Genomic DNA, 25,182 nt, shown 5'->3' on the forward strand with positions numbered 1-25,182 from the left:
GTCCTTTCATTCCATCATGAATTAAAGCCATTGAGAGCCTTGCCTCCATCTGCTGCTCAAAAAGATAACTTGAGCCACACCGTTCTAGCAACATGGAGCACCATTGTTGAAACACTGCTTTTCAGGATAATGGAGAAGCAGAGGGTGGGGTAGGAGTGGTAGTGAGGAGGAGGTTAAAAAGCCTGCGTAAGGCTGGCAAAGGTCTAAGAGAAAATCTTGAAAGCAATTTCATAGTGAACCCAACAAGCTGCTGGCATATGAATTAATAATGCTAATCCAGCTATCGGCAAAGCATCTTGGCACTCCCTTATACAAAAAAAGTTTTATTATTCAGTGTTATATTTAATACTGATTTTTTCAGAAACGTGTGCTTCAGCTGTTTGTGTTGTAGGTGGTAAGATGAGAACGGACAAGACCGTGATGTCTTGGGGTATCAGATGGTGTATGCCAGGGGTCTTGGCCTCAGTTCCTGGTGAGGCCGGTCTTCTGGGTTCTCTTTTGTTCCACCAGCAATCTTGTCATACCATAGGTCAAATAATCTAATTACCTGTAGGACTGTTACGTGTCCAACCAGATACTTTATCGATAACTACGATTAAAAAAATGCATCGTTTCCGTAGACAACTGGAAAGGAGTTCTAAGAAAATTTCTGTACAGGTCTAAGAGAATTGACTCCTCGGTGTGGGACAAAAGCCTAGGCCACCCAGAGGCGAGTGCGTGACCCCTAGCATTGGCCGATCTGTGCGCCTTGATGTGGCATGCAGGCCTGGAACGTAGCTGTTTCATAATAGAGTTGTGTGAGCAGGAGAAGTAGAGTAGATTTATTCTTGGTGTTTTTGCCAGATTTCTAACCCTGAATTGGACGACTGACGGCGATTTGGAAAACAGGCAACAGTTACTGTATTTAAAGAATGATAATAATAATAATAAAGCAAATTATGCAATTTTTACTATTGGATTTTTTGTATATATGTACAGAGTTAGCTTTATCTTTTGGTTTTGTATACTATTAAGACACTGCAATTTTGTCAATTTTTGAAATTTGTAAAATATTTTTCCCTTTTTTAATATTTACATTTTTTTTGTAAAGAAGATACTTTTAAAATTGTGAGCTGTAGCTTTTATATGGGAGTTGACTTTTTTAATTTAACAGATTAAAAAAAAATGTTTACAAAGCAGTTTGTGTGGGTTATTTTTTTAATGGCATCTTCCAAGAAATCTAAATCCCAAACTGCCTCAGGTAATGCACTTTATTTCTGTTCCAGCGGATGTACAGTACAGTGCAGGCATTGCAGTGCCCAGTAAAAGACCAGGCTCTCATGGTCAGTCTCTGGCTTAGTCATAATAATTATAACAGTAACACTCCAATGAACAAAAAATTAGTCTAAGGTAGATAAGCATATTTACAAGCTGTTTTTCCTCACAAGAATGCAAGACCTTGTGCACATTCTGAACTGTCAACACGTACATTTTTTATTTGAGGGGAACAGTCAGAAGAGTTAGGCACCCCCCAAAGAACATAAATCCTTTATTTCAAGCAGTGTTAATTTAGACGGTTACATTTTACTTTAGAACTATTCAATATCCAGTCAACAGCGACTTCAGGCATTGTCTTCTTGAGACTGGCAACAGTTAAAAACTCAGAACAAACTTAATCAGCTCAGCCCAGTTACTTGAAACATTCTTGGACTGGACCTGGACAAGCACTTTGGACAGTCCCCAACCACTCTGTCTATAAGAGCGACCCATTAACGCTAACAGGTAGGATGCAAGGCTACGTTTCCCTACCATTTCTGCTGTGCTTGACTTGAGACATGAGTATGGCCCATACATCATCCTCATTAACACTGCTAGTGAGCACATAAAACAAAGAGGCTCCACAAAACGAGCACAGAGCCCCGCTTTTATTAAGTCCACCAACAGAGCTCAGGGGAATATAGAAGTGCAAGCAGGCTCTCGCTTTCATCTCAATCCTGAACCTTGGGATCAAGGGCATATCGCCACAAAGGCTTTGGGTGAACAGAACAGATTCTGCAGTCTTCGAAGGGAGAATTAGTGTATAACGATGTGGTTTGCTCCATTATAAATACCTTCAAGCATAAGATACGACAGATCTGGGAGCACGAGACTCGTTCAGGGGAGGGGAGTGGGGATTGATTTGGTCTCTTGTGTAGTTGAAATCCGTTTTGCAAACAGCTGAAGTCGAGCAGCGAGAGGGACCCCCACACCCCCTCACCGTTTTATTTAGCAAGTTTCTTCATCCTGGCATCCAGACTGGAAAAGTTCTCCTCCACTGTGATCAGATTCTCCTTCATGGTCTGCTGCACCTGAACAATGGCAAGAGAGCCTGTTAAAAATCGATATTCACGAGGCCTTTGCCATGAAAGTCACTTGCACAGAGTGTAAGAACAAGAAGAGCTTTTATTGATAAAGCACCTTTCCAAACCCAAGGACGCTGTACACAGTGATATAGGAACAAAATGCAGTAAAAAGCAAAACAAAAAACATACAGGATAGAATGTAGGGCAATCAAACATAGGCCCTGGTAAAAAGGTGACTTTTGAGTTTAGATTTGAAGAGAACCAAATAACTCAAATGGTGGAGGTAGAGCATTCCATTAACAAAGGAGCATCGACACAAAAGGCACAGTCACCACAAGTCCAAGATTTAGTCCTGCATACAGTAAGTAAAGGACCAGCTTCAACTGAAAGGAGCCAACAAGAGAGAGTTTAAACATAGAGGTCAGAGATATATGATGGAACCAGAGTATTTAAAGCCTTGAAAGTCAATAACAAGATCTTACATCGAATAAATGACTTTTTAGGCAACCAGTGAAGAGATTTAAGTGCAGTAGTTATAATCTGCCAGGGTCTGGTGTGAGTTAGAAGTCTAGCTGTAGAGTTTTGGACATACTGCCATTTACGGAAAAGAGTGTGGCAGTCCATAGATGTTATCAATGCACAAATCAAGCACTCAGCATCGGACCTTGATTGAAATTGCCTAATGCAGGCAAAATTTCAAAGATGAAAAAATGATGTGAAAAAATTAAATTTTTCACGAGGGGCTCAAAAGACAGCAGAGGATCGAGTGTGACTTCCAGATTCCGGACTATGGCCGACACATGAATGGAGAAGCCATCCATCATCACTGTGAAGTTCTCCAGTCTTATTAGCTGACATTTGCTGCCCCTTTAGCACACGTTTCTGTTTTGTCACTAGTTTAGTTTCAGGGAATTTCATATCAAACGCAGCTTGATGTCATGCAAAGAAGAGGTAAGTGATTGAGGTAGGAGATCAGAGGGGGAAGAAGCTGCATGGGTCCAAAAGTGGGATTTCAAACTCAGCTCACTGTCACTTGCCCAGTGTGACCAAGAGATTGAGCTCTGCCGGGTTAGGGTTGAGATTAGTTAACCCAGAGCCCTGTCCTCTTTCAGTGCAACATCGACTCCTGCCCTCCTGTCCGGCACTGTGGAGTTTGCAGCAAGTCAGATGACAAACGGCTCTGGAGGTAGGGGTGCCTCAGGAACTGCCAGGTGAAAACAAGGCCTGCCATCAAAAAGCCATCACAGGCGCCTGGATAGGAAAACGGGTCGCTGCTGCTTTGGAAATTAAGGAAAGTGGATACCGTGCTGAACCTAGACATGGGTCTGAGTGGAAAAACCCCTGTCCTCTCGCACAGGACCAAGTGAAAGCCATGTCATTCACCTTTCCTGAATAATGCAACAATCGCTTCACCCACCACTTTATTCCACATTCAACGATGTAGAAGAGAGCTTACCTGAGACAGGAGAGTGGCATTGTCCTTTAGAGAGTTACTGATCATCTGCTGGGTGGTGTCCAGGTGTGTCAGCAGCTGCCCAAACTGCATAGCTATGAGGGGAGAGGGAACACGTGTTAGTTCTTGCAAGGAGGTGGAACCCCTGTAAGCTCCTTTACAGAGAGAAACTGGGAGAAAGCGGATACAACGTTGTCCAATGTCACATGATGAGTGCCGACATCACCATACATTCCACAGCTCCAGCACAGGATCAGGAACATCATTCCACAAGGACAATTTTTTGAAAAGCCCCCAAAGAAAACCGAAAAACCTGGTGCACACAGGTATGACACTATCTCACAATCTCATAGCTCTCACAACTGCAAGGTATCTGAGGCTGAAGTGCTTAAGAACGGGTGGAGATTCAGAAATGTCTTCCAGGCAAAGTGTTGTAGAAACACGTAGGTCTGAATCCAGGCAGTCTGAGCATGTTTACAAAAAATACACAGTGAAAATCCAATTTAAATAAATTACAACTGTAAACTGCAAAAAGGAGAAGAAGAAAGGGACAGAGTTTTGGCATAGGAATGAGGAGAGAGATGAACAACAGTGGTAGTTATGAAACAAAAAAGGATGAAGGCAGTGGAGTAGGGAGATGAAGAAAGATATAGAGAAAAAGAAGAGGGAAGAGAAGAATGCTGTACCTTGCTCATGCAGTTCCTTAACTGCAACAAGCCTCTGGACCACTTGTGGAAGTGAGGTTGCGATGGCATCCCACTTCTGAATGACATCATACAACTGAGACACCTACACATACACACAGAGGGACAGTTAGCCTTAATTGGACAAGCTGACCCCCTCTTCACGGGAGTAATAACTTTATGATTTAAAGAGACCTAGAACACCTGGAGAGCTATGGCACTCATGTCCATCACTGGGGTTCCCTGCTTTAAAAAGCATTTCTCGTCCAAAAAGAAATGTTCTTTCTTTATTGGTTACAAAGCATATTCGCAGTCAACGCCATTCTGGACAAAGGTTAAGGCAGCAGGAAGTGCTCCTCAAGTGATGTAATAAAGCAAAATGGTGACCATCATTTTACCACCTGCTAATGGCTGACAGAGCCCAGGATGTGGACAAAAAGCCATTGATAAGGATGCAGACAGTCCCACTGTCCAAATGTCTAAATCAGTCTGCCATCAGCAGAGTTCATTTTGCATGCCCAGCTACCTCAGCTGGCTCCTGTGAATATGCATATGGAATATAACAGAATTTTTTAATTGTTTTTAGTTTTTGCCTTGCCTTTGCCTTTGCATGCCTTCTCCATGAATGGTGTGCACACAGCACACTGGAGTGGGTTTCCTGTAGCTGGGCAGTTGTAAGAACAAGGCCCTGCAAGGGAGGTCCTCAAAGAACAGAGAAAGATTCCTTGCATGTGGGTGGGAGAAATCAATGATCATTTCCCTTTGTGCATTGCCTCTCATGCTCGCCCTGGCTGCTGGACTGTGGGCCAAGCTAGCTGTGGCTCAGCAGCCAGTGGCGTCATCATCAACCTGTCTCCCTCCTCCAGCTGCCCAAGAGACTAGTCACCTGGAGTCTTGGAGCACCTGGACTCAGTTTATGGTCACACCTGCTCCAGGTGCTCCTCAGAATAAATACTCAGACATAACAGAGCCCCGAGCATGACTCTGTCTAAATACTATTGTTTTCAAATCTTTAATCTCACAATGAAATCAATAACCCAATCAATAACTGTGCCTTCTAAGGCACATCTAATGCCTTAAATGAGTCTCCTTCTCTCCAACTCTCTTTCTCTCACTCAAATTTTAATCACCCATCTCCTACTCTGAAAATTCAGTTGTTAAGCTGCAGGAAACCGGAACCAACATTAATCTTTACTCAAAATGCCATGGTTGTGCAGCTCTGCACATTGTTCAAAACTGCATTAGTAGAATTTGGAATATCTGATTAAAAAAAACAACATCTTCCTGTTCTATAATACCCAACTCACAAGCTTCTGTCCTAGCCCTCTTGCAGTGCCCTCCAGACTCCCCCAGCCTCTCTCTACCCCTTTTCAGACTCCTCTCACCTTGGTCTGTGTCTCTGCATCTTCAATTGTTGCCTTATGCTTGGCGATCTCATTCATCTTGCCCAAGACACTCTGTAAGGGACACATACACAGGCATTCTCAGCAGACTTAACATATGTGCATCCAGATCCACAAGACAAATTAAGGCTGAAAACATCAAAACTCAAGAGCTTTTTTTAGGGGGGAGACAACAGATGAGTAGCATCTTCCAAACAGACCCTACATTCTTTATATGGCTAAAATAACTATTTTATCCTTCACAGCAACCATATTGGTGATGCACGGAGGACAGTGTGCAAGAGACCAAAGCTCTCGAATTAAAACACTTTTTTCTAATTGAAAATGGGATAAATTTGTCTAGGATGGCGAGTTTAAATGTGGAAAGCGCTTTTCGAAAAACAGGCACGCTGCTATATTGAAGCACTATCCTTTAAGTATTTTAATCAAGACGAGCTTCTGTCTCTTCCTGCTGGAGTTACCTGCAGCCTGGCCTCCACCTGGTCCAGTGTGGCCGAGTCCAGACCACTGACTCGCGCTTGCAGCAGCTCAATGGTGTCCTGGAGAGAGGGAGAGAGGAGAGGAGAGAAAAGGAAGAGCAGGGCAAGGGAAGGGAGTGAGAAAGAAAAGGCACGATCATTAGGGAAGAGATGGGGCGATGGGCGAGAGATTGAGACATTTGAACACTAACTGGATGCAACAAATTAAGTCCGAACAGCCGTGAAACAGAACGGCTGCCGACTGCAACGAACAGTAATGGTCTGGTCGTTGTCAAACAGAGAGGGCACACTCACCATCAGACTGGCGCCCTGCAGTGCCACTGTCAGAGAACTCTGCAAAACAAGCCCAACAGCCATCAATGCCTGTCACTACAAAACCGTCAGTGTTCCCCATGCTCTCAGCTGAACTTGGCACACGCTCAGCTCCAGACTGGCTACTTCTGTAGTTGTTACAAGAGGGGTATCGTAAACCAGTTTCAAGTATTAGGTAGGATAAAACCTATATGCACTGCATTTTAAATGGCAGGAAGTACAGAAATATGTGTCTGGTGGTTGTATCTACAATGAACAACAAAAAAAGTTTAAAATGTTCCATTTGATTGTTTGTTTTCACATTTGCATTTCAAATGCAACAGAAGAGGATTTAGGAATACTATGTACTGAGCTCTGAATACCTGTCTCTCCGGGCCAGACCCCACTGCAACCTCCAGCTCCGCAAGACGCTTCTCCAGCTCCAAAATCTCCAAAGAAAGAGAAGCACAGAGAAAGAACATAGACTTAGAGGGAGCAGCTAGGTCCACATATGGTTATATTAGAGATAAACGGGGACAGAGAGAGATAGTGACAGTAATTCGATCAGTGAGGGTCCAGGATCCCCAAAACTGTGGAGGCCTAGGACACAGTGCCCAGCATGTGTCAACACATGAAGAAAAAGCAATCAGGGCCCCCGACACCCCGCCTCACCTTGGCCGTCTCAGTGAAGCGGTCCTGCTCCGGACGGCTGTGCAGTTCATACACCACTGCCCCCTCGGGTCCCCGCCCTGCCGGCTTTCCCTCCCCAGCCCCTGCTTTGGCCCGGGACCCCCGCACCACCTCCAGCTGGACGAGCAGGCGCCTGTGGAGTGATGGACAGTCAGACAGATGAGCATGCCTTCTCTGGTTCCCTCTAATCCCCTTTTCTTTTCTTCCCTCAGTGATCTCTCCTCTCCCTTACCCTCCACCCCTCGTTCCCTGACCCCTCTCCCCCCACCCCTTCTTACTGAGTGAGTGCACCATCGGGGTCGGTCAGGGCGATATGGGCGTTTGGACCCAGCAAGCTCTCCAGGTGAGAGGACACCAGCTGCTGCTTCAGCTGGGCAGCCTGCTGGGCCAGGGCTGCTGGGGTGAGACGCTCCTCACTGCTGGACTCTTTGGTGGTGGCCTGGAAGTAGCGGAGAGAGAAGGTTATGAATAAGAGGCGGCCATTCAGCCCATTTTGTTCATCCAGCTGCGTTTAGCAGGATCTAATAGATGTATTGAATCTTGTGCATTTGGCTTCAAGAACGTGGCTGGCAGGTAGCTCCTGACAACCCACTGCCTTTTGTGTAAAGAAGAACTTCCTGATTTTAGTTCCAAATGAACTACCTTTTAGTTTTGACTTGTGCTTTAAAAGGAGAGAGGTGGGGGGGTAAGGAAAATGGCGAGGACAAGGGTCAAAATATAGAGATGGGGGAAAAAGGAAGAATAGCAGAGGAGGGAGGACAAAAAGTTGTAAAGTTAGCAAGAGGGTGGTACTCAGGGAGAAGGTGTGGAGAAAAGGCATAAAGACTGTAGAAAATGAAAGAGTTATGCAGAAAAGGAGAGGGGAGAGGGGAGAGGAAGAGATGAGGCATGGGTGCGAGAGGCAGGATTTCCCTTAGGAATGCTCCGCAGGGCCCTCCCACCACCTCCCGACCTCTTAGGTCAGCACACCTTTCGATCAAACAAAGCAAAAGACCTCCCGGCTTCCTTTAGTTATCTAAACTAAACTACAGCATCAATAGGAAAAACAAGCAAAAGGCAGAAACAATGACCACGCTATCCTTGCCATCCTGTGTACTATGTACAGCTATTCAACGGCAACACCACAGAAAGCAGCTGTCCTCAGAGTCAGAGTCAAAGTGGTATTGGCTCTGTCACAGCTCTTATACTAATTATAATCCTCCAGATGATGTTTTAATTAATGCCACCAGTGTAATGTGGCTTGTCTTGAACTTGAAGAGCTTGTAAACAGCAGCTATGTATGCAACTAGAACAGAACAGTCATCTTAATGAATGACAAGACTAATGGAGGTGCTTAGAACAGAAGATGGTTATTTTCTTAAAGCTCACCTCTGTTATTATCATGAATTATTATTAACCAATAATGTTATTATTTAAAACCAAAAATGTCTCACGTCTCTCACCTTAATCTGTTCCACCTCCTCAGTCAGCTCCTGGATCTCATTAACCAGCCGCTGGTATTTCTGCTGGGGAGTCTCCTTTACCCCTCGTCCCTCCCCCAGCTGGAAAACACCAAATACATCAATACACAAATATAGTAGAGTTAACCAGACACATGTGCACACAATGGACAATCGCACAGCTCCATACTCTATAAAGTACACACACAGACACAGGCTTTTTGATCTTGACAGGACAACTTAGAAATTTGTGTTGAAAAGTATTCTGTACCATTCCAGCAAAGAATTACCCACTGAACTCTGTACAACCCTGAAATACTTCCCCATTTCCAGTCTTAACTGCTTGTTGCAGTTAAGTATAACTGTAATTCCAGAGAAAGCTAAAGCTGGCCGGGATTGATCAATGAGCAAACAGTACAGCCCCCAGCTAGTTAACTTCGACCCCACAAGGCACCAAAGGAGAAGGCAGGTTTCATTCACCAGGTGATGAGATACCTACAATTTCATACTCCCCAGACTCATAGCCAATCCGACGAGTCTTGCTGATACGATCCGAAAAATCTGCAAGAGAAAGCAAAAATTGAGCTTGCTCCAAGAGCATGGCACCGGAGTATCAAACGCTACACTCACTCTGGCCACACTGGCGACCGTGGCTGTGACTCAAGAAGATGAAGATGAAGACGAAGGAGGAGGCAGGGCAAAGAACTCACCCAAGCCCTTAGTGCTGACCCTCTTGTCCTTGAACTTATCATAGGCAGCATTGGGGTTCACCACAATCCTCTCCACACTGTCACTGCACAGCTCCTCCTGCAAGACAGGCCCCGTTACACCACACTCAGTACACTCAGCACGTGACTGCAGCGTTTCCCCATGATCCCTGAGGAGCAGGGGTGGCTCTGGTCTGCATACACCACGGTGGCAGGCTATGAGGGAGGAAAGTAAGGAAACAGGGCGAAGAATAACTGCTGATTCAATATTGTGTTTGGTACAAAGCCTGTACTTAGTATCTGAAATAGCACTTAAATAGTGGTAGTGAATTTTTTGGAGAAGACAAAGTATTTCTCTGCTCTAAAACACTTTTTCACTCAAACCACTGCTATTTATATATGCAGACCTGATCCACACCAATATCCTCAGAGGTCTGGGTTAACCCTGTTTTTTCTGGGGGTTTTTTGTGTGTGCAGCAGAATTCCAGTGCAGCCCTGGAAGGTTTTCGGCACAGTGAAACCAGCACCCACACAAGGCCAGTACATTGGCCCCTTGCCATTACCAAGTGATACTCGGGCACCATGCCGCTGGTAAGACCAGAAAAGAGCATTTTTTGGATTGCTTCATCTTAACACAGAGATGCTCCATCAACCAGAGCCAGCCACAGAAAGAACAAAATAAAAAGACCCACATCGCCTTTGTAAAGGAGACGACTGCAGAGAAGATTTCCCACCCCTCCCGAGCACCCACACAGACAAACATGCTTCCACACAGCACTAGTCCCAGCCCACGGCCCATCTCTCTCTCTGCATGGCTAGCGCTGGGATGGAACATCTGCAACACACCTGGACGCAGGCAACAGCTGGAAGCAGACTGTAGGAGCATGCTCAATTTGTGACATCTTTTTTTGAATCACCCCAATTGTGCAAAATGATTAGAAAAGGGTTTAGCAAGCATCTACGGGCATTTATAATTTTTGCATAATATATAAGGGGATATACATAACCATAAGGAAGCAGACAGGGTTGATCAATTCCTGAAGAACTATTTTCTTAACCCCTTCTTATAAACTGTGTAGATAAGTACTCTATTGTGAAAGGCATCTTAAAATAGCTAAAGATTAAAGCGGCATTCACTGCAGTAAAAACAGCTCAGGTAACAAAAGCCCTCATCGGAAATGAAATAGTTTGCTTGGTATTCAAGCAGATTAAGTTCTGCACAAGACCTTCAGGATCGTGTCACTGGAGTAAGCTACACTATAATGTCTTTCAATGAATGCACAGCTGAGGAACTGGTGAAGTCACCAACTGGTAAAGCCAGAAGTGTGATTGGAGCACTCAATCAGTGGAAGTGTGTCATGGCAGCACTCTATTTCCCCAGAAGTCTGCAACATCCTGAAAGAACACCACAACACTGGGAATCTCACTTGCGCCCACATCCATTCTTATCAGCCAGGAAGGAACCTCACCAGAAATCCCCAAGAGCAGGGCTGTCTCAAGAGAGCTGGGGGTGGGGTTCTGTCTATGACTCATCTATGATAATTGCTGCTATTATATTCTGAGCAGCCTACATTCCCTTTTGTCGGCATCTCAGCTCAGAAAGGCTGAAACAGGTGCTTCTCTCAGATACTCCCCTCCCTGAAGCACCTTCTACACCTGCAGAGCCTAGAGCAGTCACATTCACATTTTCTTCTCTTTCCTTCTCTTGTAATGGGAAAATTAAACCACTGACATCTGACCCGTCAATGGCTTAGTCTAAAGCCACATTTATACCAAGTCTTTAGCCTGCAAAGGTCTCAAATTATTAATAAGATCTACAGATGCAGAGATTCTCCAGGACCAAGACAGAAGAGCACAGGAATGACGTTTAATGACAATGTCAAGAAAATCTGACAATCAGGTTTTGTTGTTAGTTTAGACCATCTTCCACTATTTCTTTATTTGCTGAGGTTTTTGTTCCAAATGCACTACAAATGAAAACCACAGGAGCAACCACAACAATACATTTCAATACGACTTAATATGGACACTTATCCTGGAGAGCACTCGCAGCAAATGTCAGCCCTCTCCAGACAGCACTAACAAGCTGTGATGGCAGTCAGCTGGCTACAGTGAAGGCTGGGCTACAAGCTATGACAGGCACAAACAGAATGGCTGCCGCTGTCCATTATCTCTGGTGTTAAGTGGACTATTTTTTTTTTAATCAGAGGATGTGGATGTTAAAACTGGGTATTAGTGTTGGAGGAGATCAGTAAAGCAAACTTCCTTCACTAATCAAATGCAGTGGGAGGAAACAGACAGAAAGGGAAAAAGTGACACTCTGGCCTTTTCTAATAGGAATCTCAGAACAGAAGGTTAAGTATCTTCAGGAAATATTAATCCTAAAGGCAATGTCTCGGAAGAACAGTAAGGAGACAAATCTGTAGAGGACGGGTCCCTAGGTAGTAAGAAAGAGAGGATTTCAAATCACATCAGTGCACACACAGACAGATGGATGAACAGACAGGCATTAGCGGGATGGGACAAGGAAGGCTCTTACCAGCTCCTTCGTGTTTTCCATAAAGAGTTAGAGAAAGAGAGGGAGCGAGGCAGGGAAGAGAGAGAAAGAGAGAGAGAGAGAGAGACAGAGATTAACACGAAGTTATTGTCACATGCAATGCACCATAGCGGCTGTTGGCCACTGTCCCCTCCTGGCAGGGCAGACTTCATTTGTTCACCCTCATTCACCCCTTTTTATCTTCTCCTGTTAGACTGGGGGGCAGAAAGGAGAGGTAGGTAGAGGTAGGTTTTTATGACCACAACAGCAGCGGGTCATACGCACAATTAGCCTTGGTAACCCAGAATGCACTGCTCCAACAGTGAGCTGATTCAGTTCGTTAGCATGTGCTACCCTGACTCCTTCCAGGCTGCAGGGTCGCCTCTTAATTTGGGTCCACCTTAGAATTCTGAATCCACCTTAGAACTTTTACCACATGATTGACTCGAGAGCCTCCGAATTGGCATTTTTCCTCTATCTGATCGTGAAGCATATTAAAAGATACCTAAAAAGAGGCAAACAGCCTGTGAGGACCCAAAGCAGCTCACCCGTGTTTTTAATCAAGGCAAGCAACATGGAGCGTGGAGCACTGTGGCAGCAGAAACACACACATAAAAAAACGAGGAAGTTAGTGAGTGTGACATTCCTAAATTACAGCCATGTCCCAAACACGCTGTCTGCTCTAGTGCTCAGGGGAAGATCTGAGCACTAACTTCTCAAACACAATTGGCAGTCCTTTAGGAGCACTCAGCACAATGCTGTTCCAATTCACTGAGCACCTCCACCTGCTATACTGTACAATCCAATCAGTCACAAGCAGCTTGAAAGTTCAATGCTATAAAGGAGTGCGCTGTGAGTGTGGGGGCGCATTCTGAGTAATTCTGGTATAGGCTTATAATAACATAAGAAAGGGTACTAAAGAGAGAAGGCCATTCGGCCCACCTAGACTCTTTGGTAATTAGCAGTCAATTGATCTAAGGATCTCATCCAGCAGGTTCTTGTTATATATAGATATATGATTTATAATTTATAGAGCACAGCACTAAGCAGGACAGCAGGAAGCAGTCTACGCTCATGTGGACAGGACATTGGTTTAAGGTCGCACTGCACAGCGTGTCCTTCAGTCAGCACGCTGTGGCAACGGCAGGGAATTTCCTCCCCCATGGTGCAGGGACAACAAGACAACCAGGTCTGTGAAAAAATAAAGGAAAAGCAGCAGCCAGGCAGTTCTCCAGTGATTTCTCCTGTCCGAACACTGACCAGGCCCTGCCCTGCTGGTTGCCGAGACCTGAAAAGAGCACTTTTAATTGCCAGCCATGCTTCCAGCTATTCAATCAACTGATTTGACTGATCCTGTGTTGCCAGGGCAATGGATGGCCATTGCCAGTTTCAGGATCTATTTAAACTGTTGTCTTCTCTTCCTTATCATTTCAATATCCATTCTACTGTACATAAAAGTATTAGCTTAATCAGCTATTTCAAAAATAAAAGAGGCCACCCTCCACCACCTTATCAACAGCCAGTACGGAAAGCAATGATTCTGATTCGTGACTCTTCAAAATCAGTCGACCTTTGGATGAAAGCAAAACTCTATTCTGGGACCCGCTTCATTATGAAACGACCAATGAACATACACACAAGAATGGAACAAGAACAGGCAAACCTGATCTTCAACAAACAAATAAATCTGGCATGAAAAATCTGATTACTTAAATAAATCAATTAAAATAAATCAATTAGTTTGCTGGGCAACACATTCGGAACATCAGAGCAATAAGAATTTCAATTGCATGCTGAACAACATTGGCAAGAATGGGAACCACAGAGATCACGTGTGGGAACTGATTACAACCCCAGTCATGCAGTAGTGAAGCAGCTTAAAGGGTCTTACTTGCACAAACTAGCGTCCCAGGAAGGGATTCAAAACAAGTGGGGAGACAGCATGGAACGGGGGAGAACACTATTAGGGTTAGTGTGCATCACACAACAATATTGTAAACACTGAACAAGTACACCAAACAACACATGACCATGCATGGCAAAATGGGGAGGGGGGGACATTTCAGAGGCTAAACTTTCCTTTCAAATCATGGGGTTATCACAGTGGGTGGGGCTTTGATTTTATTTCTGCCCAGTCAGTGCACAGCTCCAAACAGTGCTCAACTGCAGTTAATCCCCTGTCTGTGTTTTAAGGTATCAAAAACCTGCTAACCAGAACAGACTACAGGGTTGTGGATTTTCAAATTCAATATATTAAACGCAAGTTCATACAAATTCATATAGTATGAGGCATTCCAAAACTGAAACAAATGCTACTGGTTTTGATACTCATTTTGTGCTTTTTTAAAGCCTCTCAGTACATATCTCACAGGGAACATCTTCTAGTGTTCTGGCATCTTTGAAGAACATGTGGTCACTTTAATGTTAATCAGCCCTTGTCTTTCACAAAGCTGGGAAAGAAACATGCCCATTTCACTGGTCAAAGTTAGCTATGCCCTCCTGGTGAGTCTTAAAAGGACAAAACACCTGTCAATGGTTGCTAATCTTGTCATTATACAGTACATATAAAATATATGCAAAAGGTGGAATGATAAGTATGCTTAAACAGTCCTTTAACAGTACCACCACCCTCCAGAATTGTGACACAAATCCTACTTAATATTAACTTGTACAATATATAAATAAAAAAAAAACAACGTTCCAGTGATGAGGGCATAAAGTGCTGCTGTTACAATCAAATAATGTATACCAAAAGGCATCAAAACAATAGCATTCAGAACATTGTTAATGCCTCTTAATGTTTTAATCAATAGATTAAGCAAAAGGGGGTTCAGTAACATGCAGATGAGTCAGCTGCAAAGCAAGGAGATCCAATTACCTCCTGTTAACAAGCTCTGTTTCTTAACTACAGCAATGAATTGCAACAAAAACATTTTTACTGCTCATGTTTGATTTTGATAAGCGAACATAGCAGGATCAAAACCAGTGGAAGAGCACAGAATGGCCAGAAACAAAAAGTCAAAACCTGCAAAAATCCCCCCCACTTTATACCTTCATGCAAAACAACAATTCAGCGCTCCCAAGTGTAACTGTCCCCTAGAACAGTCGCAGTGCTGCAGCACAGACTGTAGTGCAGAGGGCACACACACTCAATGATCATGCGTCTGCAACACAACTGGAAATCTACATGCCCCTGGGAGCACCAGTCTAGCAAAGCTCCACAGCTACGACACATGGATGCACAAAGACATGAGCACAAAATAAAACAGAAAAAAGGAGGAGTGCCATGGATTTTATTTTACAATACAAAGTCGCCAGCTATTGTTGGCTTGGCGTAAGAAAACAAAGGGATGAAAAAGCTACCATATTTGCAGGGGTCCAAGAATATCTTCAGCAAAGTAAAAAATAAATGACTGCAGATCCCAGTGTGTCCCAGAAGACGTTTAACCTCATGTTAGATCATGAGGTGTCAATCTTGCTCCTGGAGGCCCACACACCTGCTGGTATTTATTGCAACCACTTTCACTTACACAACCGGAGCCTTAATTTACTTAATAACAATATTGTTTTGAACTGTTTGATTGTTTTCAGGTCTTAAACATGCTGAATGTTGCTTTTTAACTATTATGCTTCATAAGTAACACCGAATTCCAAACATGAGCGAAAATAAATCTGCACAGGTTACAATCAGGCTACTTGTCGGTTCAATTTAGGCTTCAGTTCAACAACTAACTTCAGGTGGAAAGCAAACCAGCGGGTAAGGGGGACCTCCAGGATCAAGATTGGGAACCCCTGGGTTTGCAGACCTGCAGGTGCAACTATTTGCTTACCCGAATACACCTAACTATTAAAACGCCTGTTTCCGCCGGGGAGTAAAAAAAAAACGCGCTATGGCATCTCGCAATTGCGACTTTGAATCTCAGAATTGCGACTTAATTCTGAGTTTTTAAGTCGCAATTGCGAGATATAAAGTTGCAATTCTGAGATAAAGTCACAATTGCGAGATACCATACTCCCTGGCAGAAACGGGCTTCCATACCTAACTGACCAGTGATGAAAATCAATTAAATACTTAATGATCAGCTGGAACAATAACACTGGCCTTCCAACAGTGACAAGAAGTGGTTTTCACCTCGGGCCCTGGGGGACCTCAATCTCTTCTGGTTTGACTTCCAAGTTTTTTCCTAATTAATGTTAAAACCTAATCTCTGCTTTGTTTAGACTTGAAACTAAAAAAGGCTCCCTTCAGCGCTATGAAATTTGGATGGGGTTTTAGTGATCCGCATCAGTGCACAGCATCCCAATCTTGGGGTTTCAGAACCCCTCTTACTCAGGGGTGGGGAATACAAAGCAACTAGACCCCTCAAAACTGAAGGTATCTATAGTGGGAATGTTTGAGACTGAGAAACACATTCTCAGTTTCTCCATTGATCACCTATTAGGAGCTATTCAGACAGAACAAATGGAGCAAATAATAAATAAGGTTAGGGGAGACCAAAGAGACCCTGTATTTCCTACATTTGTTGGTAGAAAGTAAACCCAAGGCCAGGTATTTTTTAAACCAGGGGCTAAGTGCAATTCTACAATTTTAAAAAGTCTAATTAATCCAGATATTCAATTAAAGAGACTTATCAGTTTAAATTAAATTTAATAAGGGACTAGGTCATTTGACAAACCAGAAGAAGGAATGGTCCTCCAGGACCAGGGTGCAGAACCACTGGACTCACCGACTCAAACTGGGCCTGGTCATCCTCCGGCAGGTCACTGGTCTCATACACATCGGGCTCATTGGAGGCCTGGAAAGAACAAAGAAACGCTGTCTGTTTTAATAACCATCCAGCTCCTGCTCCACAGCGATCCTCACACACTGGCACTGGAGAGTGAAAGCTCTGCAGGTTTCACAAGGAAATTACACCCTCCGTGGGTCAAACAGGACAGAACACTGTTGTAATACAGACCATTTAAGTCACTCATTCAGTGAAATCATTAAGAGCTCTTCAGGTCAGAAACCAAGGATTTCTGCTGCAAAGTAAACAGTCATCTGTTTTGGCAGAGAGAGGTCATTACGTCATTCCAACAACCTTCTCAAAAGCCCTCTCCTGCACTAACAAACCTGGTGCAGATCAGTCCTGATTTCAGGTTTCCCCAGTGCCTGACAGTAATGGTCATTATAGTCTCTGTTCTCCCCATCTCCAAGAACAGCTGACTTGATATCTCTCTGGTTTATCTGTGAGATTTGCTAGTGAATGGATTTTAATTTTAATTTGTTCTGCATGTTTACATAAACCACTCTAGTGGGGAACAAGCTGTACTACATGTTCAAGATATGATGGGCCTCTTGTATGCGGTAACGCAGGTCGTCTCCGCTGTGGATCTCATTCCAACAGAGCAACCAGCCACTTAAATTGAACCTATTTTTGTCTTAATTATTCTCAATGAAAATAGTGTCCACTAAAGATCCCTGTACTGTAAAGCCTGAAGGACATGGGCTCTCCAGGACCAGGGTAGGAAAGCCAAAGAGCTGCAATGTCTGCCCATTGCCGAAAAACTTTTTTTTTCCAAGTCAGTTTTGTAGATTACAAAAAATGAATTCAACGATAACAGTTAAGGTGATGCAGTTCACCGTTTGTCTTACAACAGGGGGTCCCTATGTTAGTCATGGGGGACCCCCACACCTGCTGGTTTTTGTTCCCTCGCAACGCTCGAGTGAATAACTGAGCCCTACAGCTGACGATAACAGGTTTCATATCAACTCTTGGTTTTGGGCTCCTAATCACGTAGGAGGTTGCCTTTTAAGATCATCAAGAAAGGTAGAAGTTAAAATCTTCCACCTATGAGAAGAAAAAGAAGAAACAAACCTGCAAGGGTTCTAATTAAGCACCTTGATGGCTCAGTTCTTGATTCGGTAAAATACAGGGCTCAACTGCAATGAAGCCCAAGACCTGGGGGTCTTCAGTATGGGTATTGAGAACCCTACAGTATACAACCGTGGGACAGCCACCTTAACCAACCCTCCCAGATTGCAGTCTAGCATCACTGCTCTCCTGTAATGGACGATCACCGAACAAACATGTACAAGTCAGGCCATCCTGGTCCTGGAGTACCAGTATGTCTTCGGGTTTGCACTACAGCTCTCTAAGCTAAACCAACTGGTTACAGTCTTCAGTGGATCAACTTATTACTCCCAACTCGTTGGGTGCTTTAGAGAGATTCTGAGCATCTACAGACACACACTGGGGGCCAGCAGGACCAGGACTGGGGTCACCTGCACTTTCCCACCCCTGTCCCGCCACGACGTCGCTGCTGGGTCTTTTAAAGACGCACTTTCCTGCTGGCTGGACCTCAGCACAGCCAACGCCCAGAAAACAAATCCGCTTTCATCACCAGCAGGCCTGAATGATTGCAGACAATCACACAAAAGACCATTGCTACCACCTCGCCGGTGGACAGATAGGCTTCCCAGGTGTGACGTGACGGTTCTGATGGAATAACGCTTTTCGGCCGTTAAAAACACCATCGGCCCCCATCGCCATCTCCTGAAACTGCCCGGTATTCACCGGCGCCACGGGTGCTCGGTACACCCACTCTGAAAAAATCACCCCTTACCACTCCCAACAAAACGGTCGACTCGATTCACTGAGTCACGACAAACCCAGACAGCGAGTTGGACGCTTCTCGACATTATCCGTCAAGTGTCACTTGTGGACCCGTGAAGCCAGTCTTTCAAACTGGGGTGCGGTTTATAACAAAAAATAACAAAGCAACCCGCCTTTCTGGCGAACCCCACCGCCCGTCCTGCACATTTATGGTTTAAAGGTCGACCCGCTTTTAGTAGATTAATACTTCATTGTTCTATAAAGGTATACAGCATCCCGTCTTTTTTTTGTACTTACAATGCCTGGCAAATTAGCATACTTGGGATCCGCCATTGTTGCTGAGGCTGCAGCGCCAGTAAAGAGAAGACGGTTAAGTGCGGCTCTTAAGGCGACGGCTATTTGCAAGCGAAAGTACAGGGTTTAGGTTTCCCTCAGGTAAAATAATAACAAGGCCTTCGCAACACAATACGCCTTTCTGCTATTTTCCCTGGGTTTGACAGCTCCTACGGTTAGTCAAAGGGCGAGAAGCCGGTGCTCTCGCGTGATCCTATCTCCGAGACGAGACAAGGATGAGGTAATGCGATACTTCAAGGGATTGTGGGAAGTGTTGTTTGTTTTGTGTACCCTTGCCGAACCACTGTACTGTATCGAGTCTTGTGGCCTTCCGCCAAATCTACGGAAAACATATGTATATTAATCTGTATGGATTTTATTTTTAGTCTCCACAGTTCACGAACTGCTTCTTGGTGGAGCTGATGGTTCAATGTACTTTACAGTGTTGTCATGTTTCGTTTGGAATACTTACAAAATCCATTGCTACGATTTTCAAAACCAAAAAACATGGTACCACTGTCACATCTGCTTCTGCTGATATGACAGTAATAATACTTACAAACGTTAAATTCATGTCAGTGTTTATAATTTGTCTGAGGTGTCATCAACTAGCAGACACACACACTCCAATTCAGCCGCCTCAAAACTAAAACCTAATAATCCCGGAAACTACTTAAGAATGGAACATTAAGTTTCAGTGCAGGGACAATTTCAGTATATCTAGAGCAGATTAAGCAGAACAAATGGTCTCATTTTGTCCCCCATTCCAGCCAAAGAACGCTGAATCGTCTGACCTACAACTTTTATGGCCGTAATGGGACTAAGAATGAATCTGTAAACCTTGAATTTCAGCTTTGTTCAGTCTGAAGGGAACAGTACAGTAACCAGTTTCTCGAGAATATTGAAATCCATTTTAAAGTCCCGTTTGAAAGAAGTCCCAAAACCCTTAGCAGTCTAATTTAGAGACACCTCACTCTGCAACACTATATGTTTTAATATTTCTTTAGCTTGTGATTCAGAATGTATACTGTAGTTTATAATCAGGCCTATCACTTCTCTCTATTTCCACTTCTATTCTCTTCTAGTGGCCTCTGACCTCTTATAGTCAGCAGCTCTATCACCCAGCAACTCACAGCCCACTGAAGCTCAGCAGGTGTGAGCCTGGTCAGTACCTGGATGGGAGACCTGGGAAAAACTGAGGTTTCTGCTGGAAGAGGTGTTAGTGGGGCCAGCAGGGGGTGCTCACCCTGCGGTCTGTGTGGGTCCTAATGCCCCAGTATAGCGGCAGGGACAATATACTGTGAAAGGGCATCATCCTTCGGATAACACGTAAAACCAGGGTCTTGACTATTTGTGGTCTTTAAAAATCCTGGCCAAATTTCCCATTGGCCCTTACCAGTCATGGCCTCCTAATAATCCCCATCTATGAGTTGGCTTCATTACTCTGCTCTCTTCCCCACCGAGAGCCTGGTGTGTGGTGAGCGCTCTGGTGCACTATGGCTGCTGTCGCATCATCCAGGTGGGGCTGCACATTGGTGGTGGTGGAGGGGAGTCCCCATTACCTGTAAAGCGCTTCGAGTGGAGCGTCCAGAAAAAGCTTATACAGAAGAAGCAAGCAGACTTTACGCTGCTTGTCATCATGGCAGCATGTTTCGTATCAATATGCGAACACGACCATGCAGAAACCATGAACAGACATCAGACGCTGCTGGGCTCCTCCCTCCCTCCTATTATTCATAGAGAGCTGCCTAGACCTACATGCTTTTATTGACCCGACTGCATTATTTTCGCTCGGGAGTGCGGTTACCCTGGTAGATAGCAAGCAACGTGGAAGTGATCAGAGCACAGGCGGCAGGAACTCTGAAAGGGCAGGCAGGTGTAAGGAAATGAAATAGAAAGTAAATGTCTCTCCAGCTGCACGGACCGATCGTGGACTCTGGCTGCTCTCTCCTCCGCCCTCCTCCCCCCCGCTCCTGGTTCTGCCTGACGCCTCCCGGATTCCAGATCGATGCTCGCCCTCCCTGTCCACGTGGGTCGGGTTCCAGGAAGGGAAAGCGCCCAGTCACCACCTCGGGCTGTGACGTCACAGCCGCAGGCTCCTGCAATCGCCCGGACTCGGGGCCGAGTCTCCGACAGTGGGGGCGCAGACGTTTGTGTTTTCCAGTGCTGCGTCACCCGCAGCGAGATGTTTGTTTACGAACACAGAAAAGGTTACAAACGCAGGGAGGCTACCCGGACCATGCGGCTCATAGCGTTTTGATCTCAGATGATTGGGAAGTTGTGGCAAATACCCCGACTTTTTATTCCCTAAAATAATGCCTAAAACACTCTCTCTTATATTAACATTTATTTATTTCAGCCGTGAAAGGAGCAATATTAGGTTGCACCTACCAGTGACAAACAGCCGGGTTGTCCAACGCAGCCCAATAATTAATATAATAAATAATAAAGCACAGGGAATTAATATAATACAATTAATTAATATAATAAATAATAAAGCACCGGGAATTCGGCAAATACATTCTGCATCATGCACTATACTATCGAATAAAGTGCAGCGATAAGGCCTCACTAGACTGTAGCATGTTGACGGATTTCCAGAAATGTCCGTCCTTTTTCTTCTCCCCCCCCGTGTCCAAACAACGCAGGGTCCGAACAGCGAAGCGGCGAGGCGCCCCTGTCCCCCCGCGCAGCGCTGAGTGGTGCTGATGCGAGCGCACGGCCGCGCCGGAGAGCCAGGCCACGCCCCGCGCCTCATAAAGCGCGGAGTGGCGGTCCTGCTGCAGCGCTATCTTGCCGTAGTGCTCTGCTTGATGTTCTCGGATGGGACTGTAGCGCATATCCTGCTCCGTCTTAGCCCTTTCATAAGCGACATTTTCAAGTCAGACCTGCCAGAATCCGTCCGGGTTTTGTTCTTACTAATTACATATTTAAACAAAGGGATTTACGTCGATACCAATATTTATGTCTAGCTGACGAGTACGAAAATCCTGTTTTTAAACGCGGTAGTGCATACACCACGGTGTAGCCTGTTTGCAAAATCTGTAGATAATGCAATAAAGCGCTCGGCTTTTTTTTTTTCGCTTTTCCGATTATATTTTTTCCTGCAGTTCTAAAGGGAATTCGCACCCTCGGACAAAGCCTTTGTCTCCCAGTTTTGTTTTGTTTTTAGATCTACAGTACCTACAAAAGGCCAGAACACCAGGAAAATTCTTCAGTGTCTCCAAAAGCGCATCCGAATTCGTCACAATGGCCGATGCGTCCACAGAATGCAATATCAAAGTGCTGTGCCGCTTTCGCCCGCTGAATCAAGCCGAGGTCGTGCGAGGAGATAAATTCATCCCGAAATTCAGCGGGGATGACACGGTTATCATTGGGGTAGGTACGCCCTTCCCGGCCTTTTCCTTCTTATTGCTGCCCGTCATGTTTGTTGTTCAAAGATGACGCCGCCGGGGAGGGTCCGGTGTGCCGTGTTTTGTACCTGCCTGGGAATGGATCTTAAAACCTACAAATAAACAAGTACTGTGTTCCAAACCCCTGCGATGTTATGGGTTTAAGGTTGAATAATTTGTGCCGGTATCGCTCTGCTGTCTTTACGGGGTTTGTTTTTTTTACCTTACGTTCAAGGATTTCGCTTTCTCGATAAGGTTTAGAATGACATTTTATTTGGACTTAGTTTCGCTGCTTCCTCGTTTGTTTGATCCCAGTTGGTGGTATTTTACGCGGATGGGCGGTCAACACGCCAGACCTCGCTGTCCACACCCCAGAACACGGAGGAATATGTTTTTGGCCCCATAAACATCAGTAATTACAGTGCAGCAGCACCCCGGACGTTCGCTGCGGGTCTAAGCTATTATGAGTGCGCTAGTGTTTACTGAATATTATCCACTGCAGTACGGTAATGAGGGAGTGCGTGACTTGTGCAGTTGGGGTAACGAAAATATTTGGGGGTTTTGACAAGTTTCATGTTTGCATTAGTGTTCTGCATTACGATCCCATACATTTCATTTCTAGAATAATTAACCGCCTCTCCCGGGCTCTGCTCTTCGAATAAAGGCAGCGGAAACAGCAGCAGGACGACTTGCCTTGTCAGGAAAGGTCTTTCTGCACTGGGCTGCGAGGCAGTTCAATGTAATCACAGTCGGCGCACGCCTCGGCGAAACCCGTACCTTCGTACTATCGCATCGATCAAAGTCACATAAATGTGCAGGGCAAGTCGAGCGCTCAGTTCTGCAATGAAAGGGCACATCTGGGGGAACATAAAAGCCAGTTTGCTATGCACCTCTAGGTGCAGCGGCGCCTGCTGGGTCACGTGATCGACCACCGGCCCGAGAGGACTCGGGCGAGCAGAATATTCCATTACAATCCCAGCGTATGTCGCCGAGCCTCCCTCGGAAACGTGATTAGTAGCCGCCGGGTCGATCAGATGAGGTGGCATGTTCTTGGGAAAGCTTTTATTAATGGTCGCTTTTCCTGCCATGCGAAATCTGTAAACCAGAATTCCATGAATCCCATTCCGTTTTCCCATTGCTTTTAAATCCGCTTAAAACAAGTGGCCATTATTGAATGAGAAAGACCTATATCCTGTATGTAATGGAGATTCGGTAATGAAACAGAAATACGGCTGGACAGGTGTGGCGAGGCGGCCGCGTCGCCGCCTGTCGTGAGACGCAGGGATGAATCGATGAGTTTTGTTTCATTTACTCGCCGACCCGCGACGATCCCCAGCAGCAGGGCTGTCGGCGGCAGGGAAAGCATTAAAGCTCAGGTTTCGTAAAGTTCGGTCAAATTCTTTGCGTCTAATTTTCTCCTTTTTTCACGCACCCCACCCCTTGAAGACCGCACTCGCTTTCATGTTTTTTCCCACGATTTAAAAAAAAAATCTTCATTGAACGACCCGGCTTGCGTTTTCTGGCCGGAAAGCCGGAGTGTCTGATATAGTTGGTGAAGTCGGCACTGCCGGTGAGGAGGCTGCAGGCCGAGCAGGGCCAGTCTAGTCTGACTGGGCGCAGGGTGCCCAGCCTGGCCTCTGAGCTGCAGTGTGACTGTTCAGAGGTATGAGCCAGGACACTGCAGGGCACCAGGCCCCACTGGGGGGAAAGACCCACATCGTTGTACGGCTGGACCTGAAGACCTCTGCCGTTTCTGACTTTACCCAACAGCCAGCCTGTGTGCCGAGTCCCTGCCACGCTTTCTGAAACAAGAGACGGGATGTTCTCTTCTCCTCTGCGGCCTGCAGACTGGCCTGGACTGGGTAGTGAAGATGTCTCATTCACTGTGCATAGGCCATAATCCTTCACACTGTCCGTCCACAGCTCTCCCTGCATGCCCTTTGGTGAAAGCCACTGGCTGGGGGGAAGGGTGAGGATTGCTCATGCATTATGACTAACTGGTGACCACGATCCCCTAGGGTCTGTACTCGCAGCCTGTGAGTCTCCGAGGAACGTGGCCTGAGAGAATGGATGTGTCACGGAATGGGATCACTGCGAGCGGCTGTGCGCTGGCACTCGTGTGGCCCCATCAGTGCCTTAGCAAGCTCACCTGCAGGGCAGCGGTTCCTCACCTGTGCCGCAGTCCTGCGCCCCTCTGGTTCCCGAGATCTCGTCTCACACCCCTGATCATGAACCTCTGAAGACGGACAGTCCTGTAAACCTAAACTACCAGCATCACTGCAGAGCGAAAGAGAATGATATAATATAATAATAAGAAACTTTATTTTATATAGCGCCTGTAAAGGTGGCTTCTCAAAGCGCTTCTATTTATTTTAATTTCACAGTCAAATTAAGAAGACATGAAAAATCACTCGTTTTTTAGAAATGTATATTTAATGTTGCAGTAAAATGAATACATTCAAAATGACACTTTTTCAAGTTTCATCTTAAGATTTTACCTTAAAATACCTAGGTTTGATCAAAGCCGTTGTACTTACTATAAGTGCTTGTGTTGAAATTGAGTTTTCAATAAGTTACCTTCTAAAACAACCTGGCCTGTCTGGCACCCTCAGACACCCCCCCCCCCCCAGGGGGAATGTGCACCCCAGGATTAGAGCCTCCACTGTTGGGGATCCATGTGGTCAGCCTGACAAGAGCAGCACCTCCGTTTCCTGAGAGTCCTGAGCTCCGATTGGCCAGTCAAGCTTCCTCCTGCAGCTCATTGGTTATCTGTGAACAGACCGGGTCTGTCTCTGACTTAATGTCTGCCTTCTGTGTTGTTTGTGTTGTGCTGGTTAATTGGTTCTACAGAGCTAATTA

The 25,182-nt window shown here is 45.3% G+C and overlaps 2 protein-coding genes across 3 annotated transcripts in view; one reads left to right on the forward strand and one right to left on the reverse strand.

The window, feature by feature from the left end:
• Nucleotides 1-1,239: 1,239 nt before the first annotated feature.
• On the reverse strand, nucleotides 1,240-19,169 carry dctn2 (dynactin subunit 2). Its single transcript, XM_088914603.1, has 14 exons — nucleotides 18,896-19,169; nucleotides 16,730-16,798; nucleotides 9,470-9,566; nucleotides 9,259-9,320; nucleotides 8,763-8,861; nucleotides 7,599-7,759; nucleotides 7,303-7,453; nucleotides 7,014-7,079; nucleotides 6,634-6,672; nucleotides 6,322-6,399; nucleotides 5,843-5,914; nucleotides 4,461-4,563; nucleotides 3,778-3,869; nucleotides 1,240-2,327 (listed from the first exon to the last, which is right to left on the reverse strand). The coding sequence occupies exons 1-14, from the start codon at nucleotides 18,929-18,931 to the stop codon at nucleotides 2,241-2,243; spliced, it is 1,212 nt and encodes a 403-aa protein (XP_088770729.1). The 5' UTR covers nucleotides 18,932-19,169; the 3' UTR covers nucleotides 1,240-2,240.
• Nucleotides 19,170-21,715: 2,546 nt separating this feature from the next.
• The window catches only part of kif5ab (kinesin family member 5A, b), a 49,676-nt gene continuing 46,209 nt past the window's right edge, over nucleotides 21,716-25,182 (forward strand). For both annotated transcript variants that reach the window (XM_088914813.1, XM_088914822.1), the window contains exon 1: nucleotides 21,716-22,309. In XM_088914813.1, the coding sequence (XP_088770939.1) occupies nucleotides 22,181-22,309 (129 nt within the window). In that variant the 5' untranslated portion in view covers nucleotides 21,716-22,180. The remainder of the gene's footprint in view (nucleotides 22,310-25,182) is intronic.

Source organism: Atractosteus spatula, chromosome 1 (assembly GCF_055471065.1).
Source record: "Atractosteus spatula isolate fAtrSpa1 chromosome 1, fAtrSpa1.hap1, whole genome shotgun sequence".
NCBI classification, from domain to species: Eukaryota; Metazoa; Chordata; class Actinopteri; order Semionotiformes; family Lepisosteidae; genus Atractosteus; species Atractosteus spatula.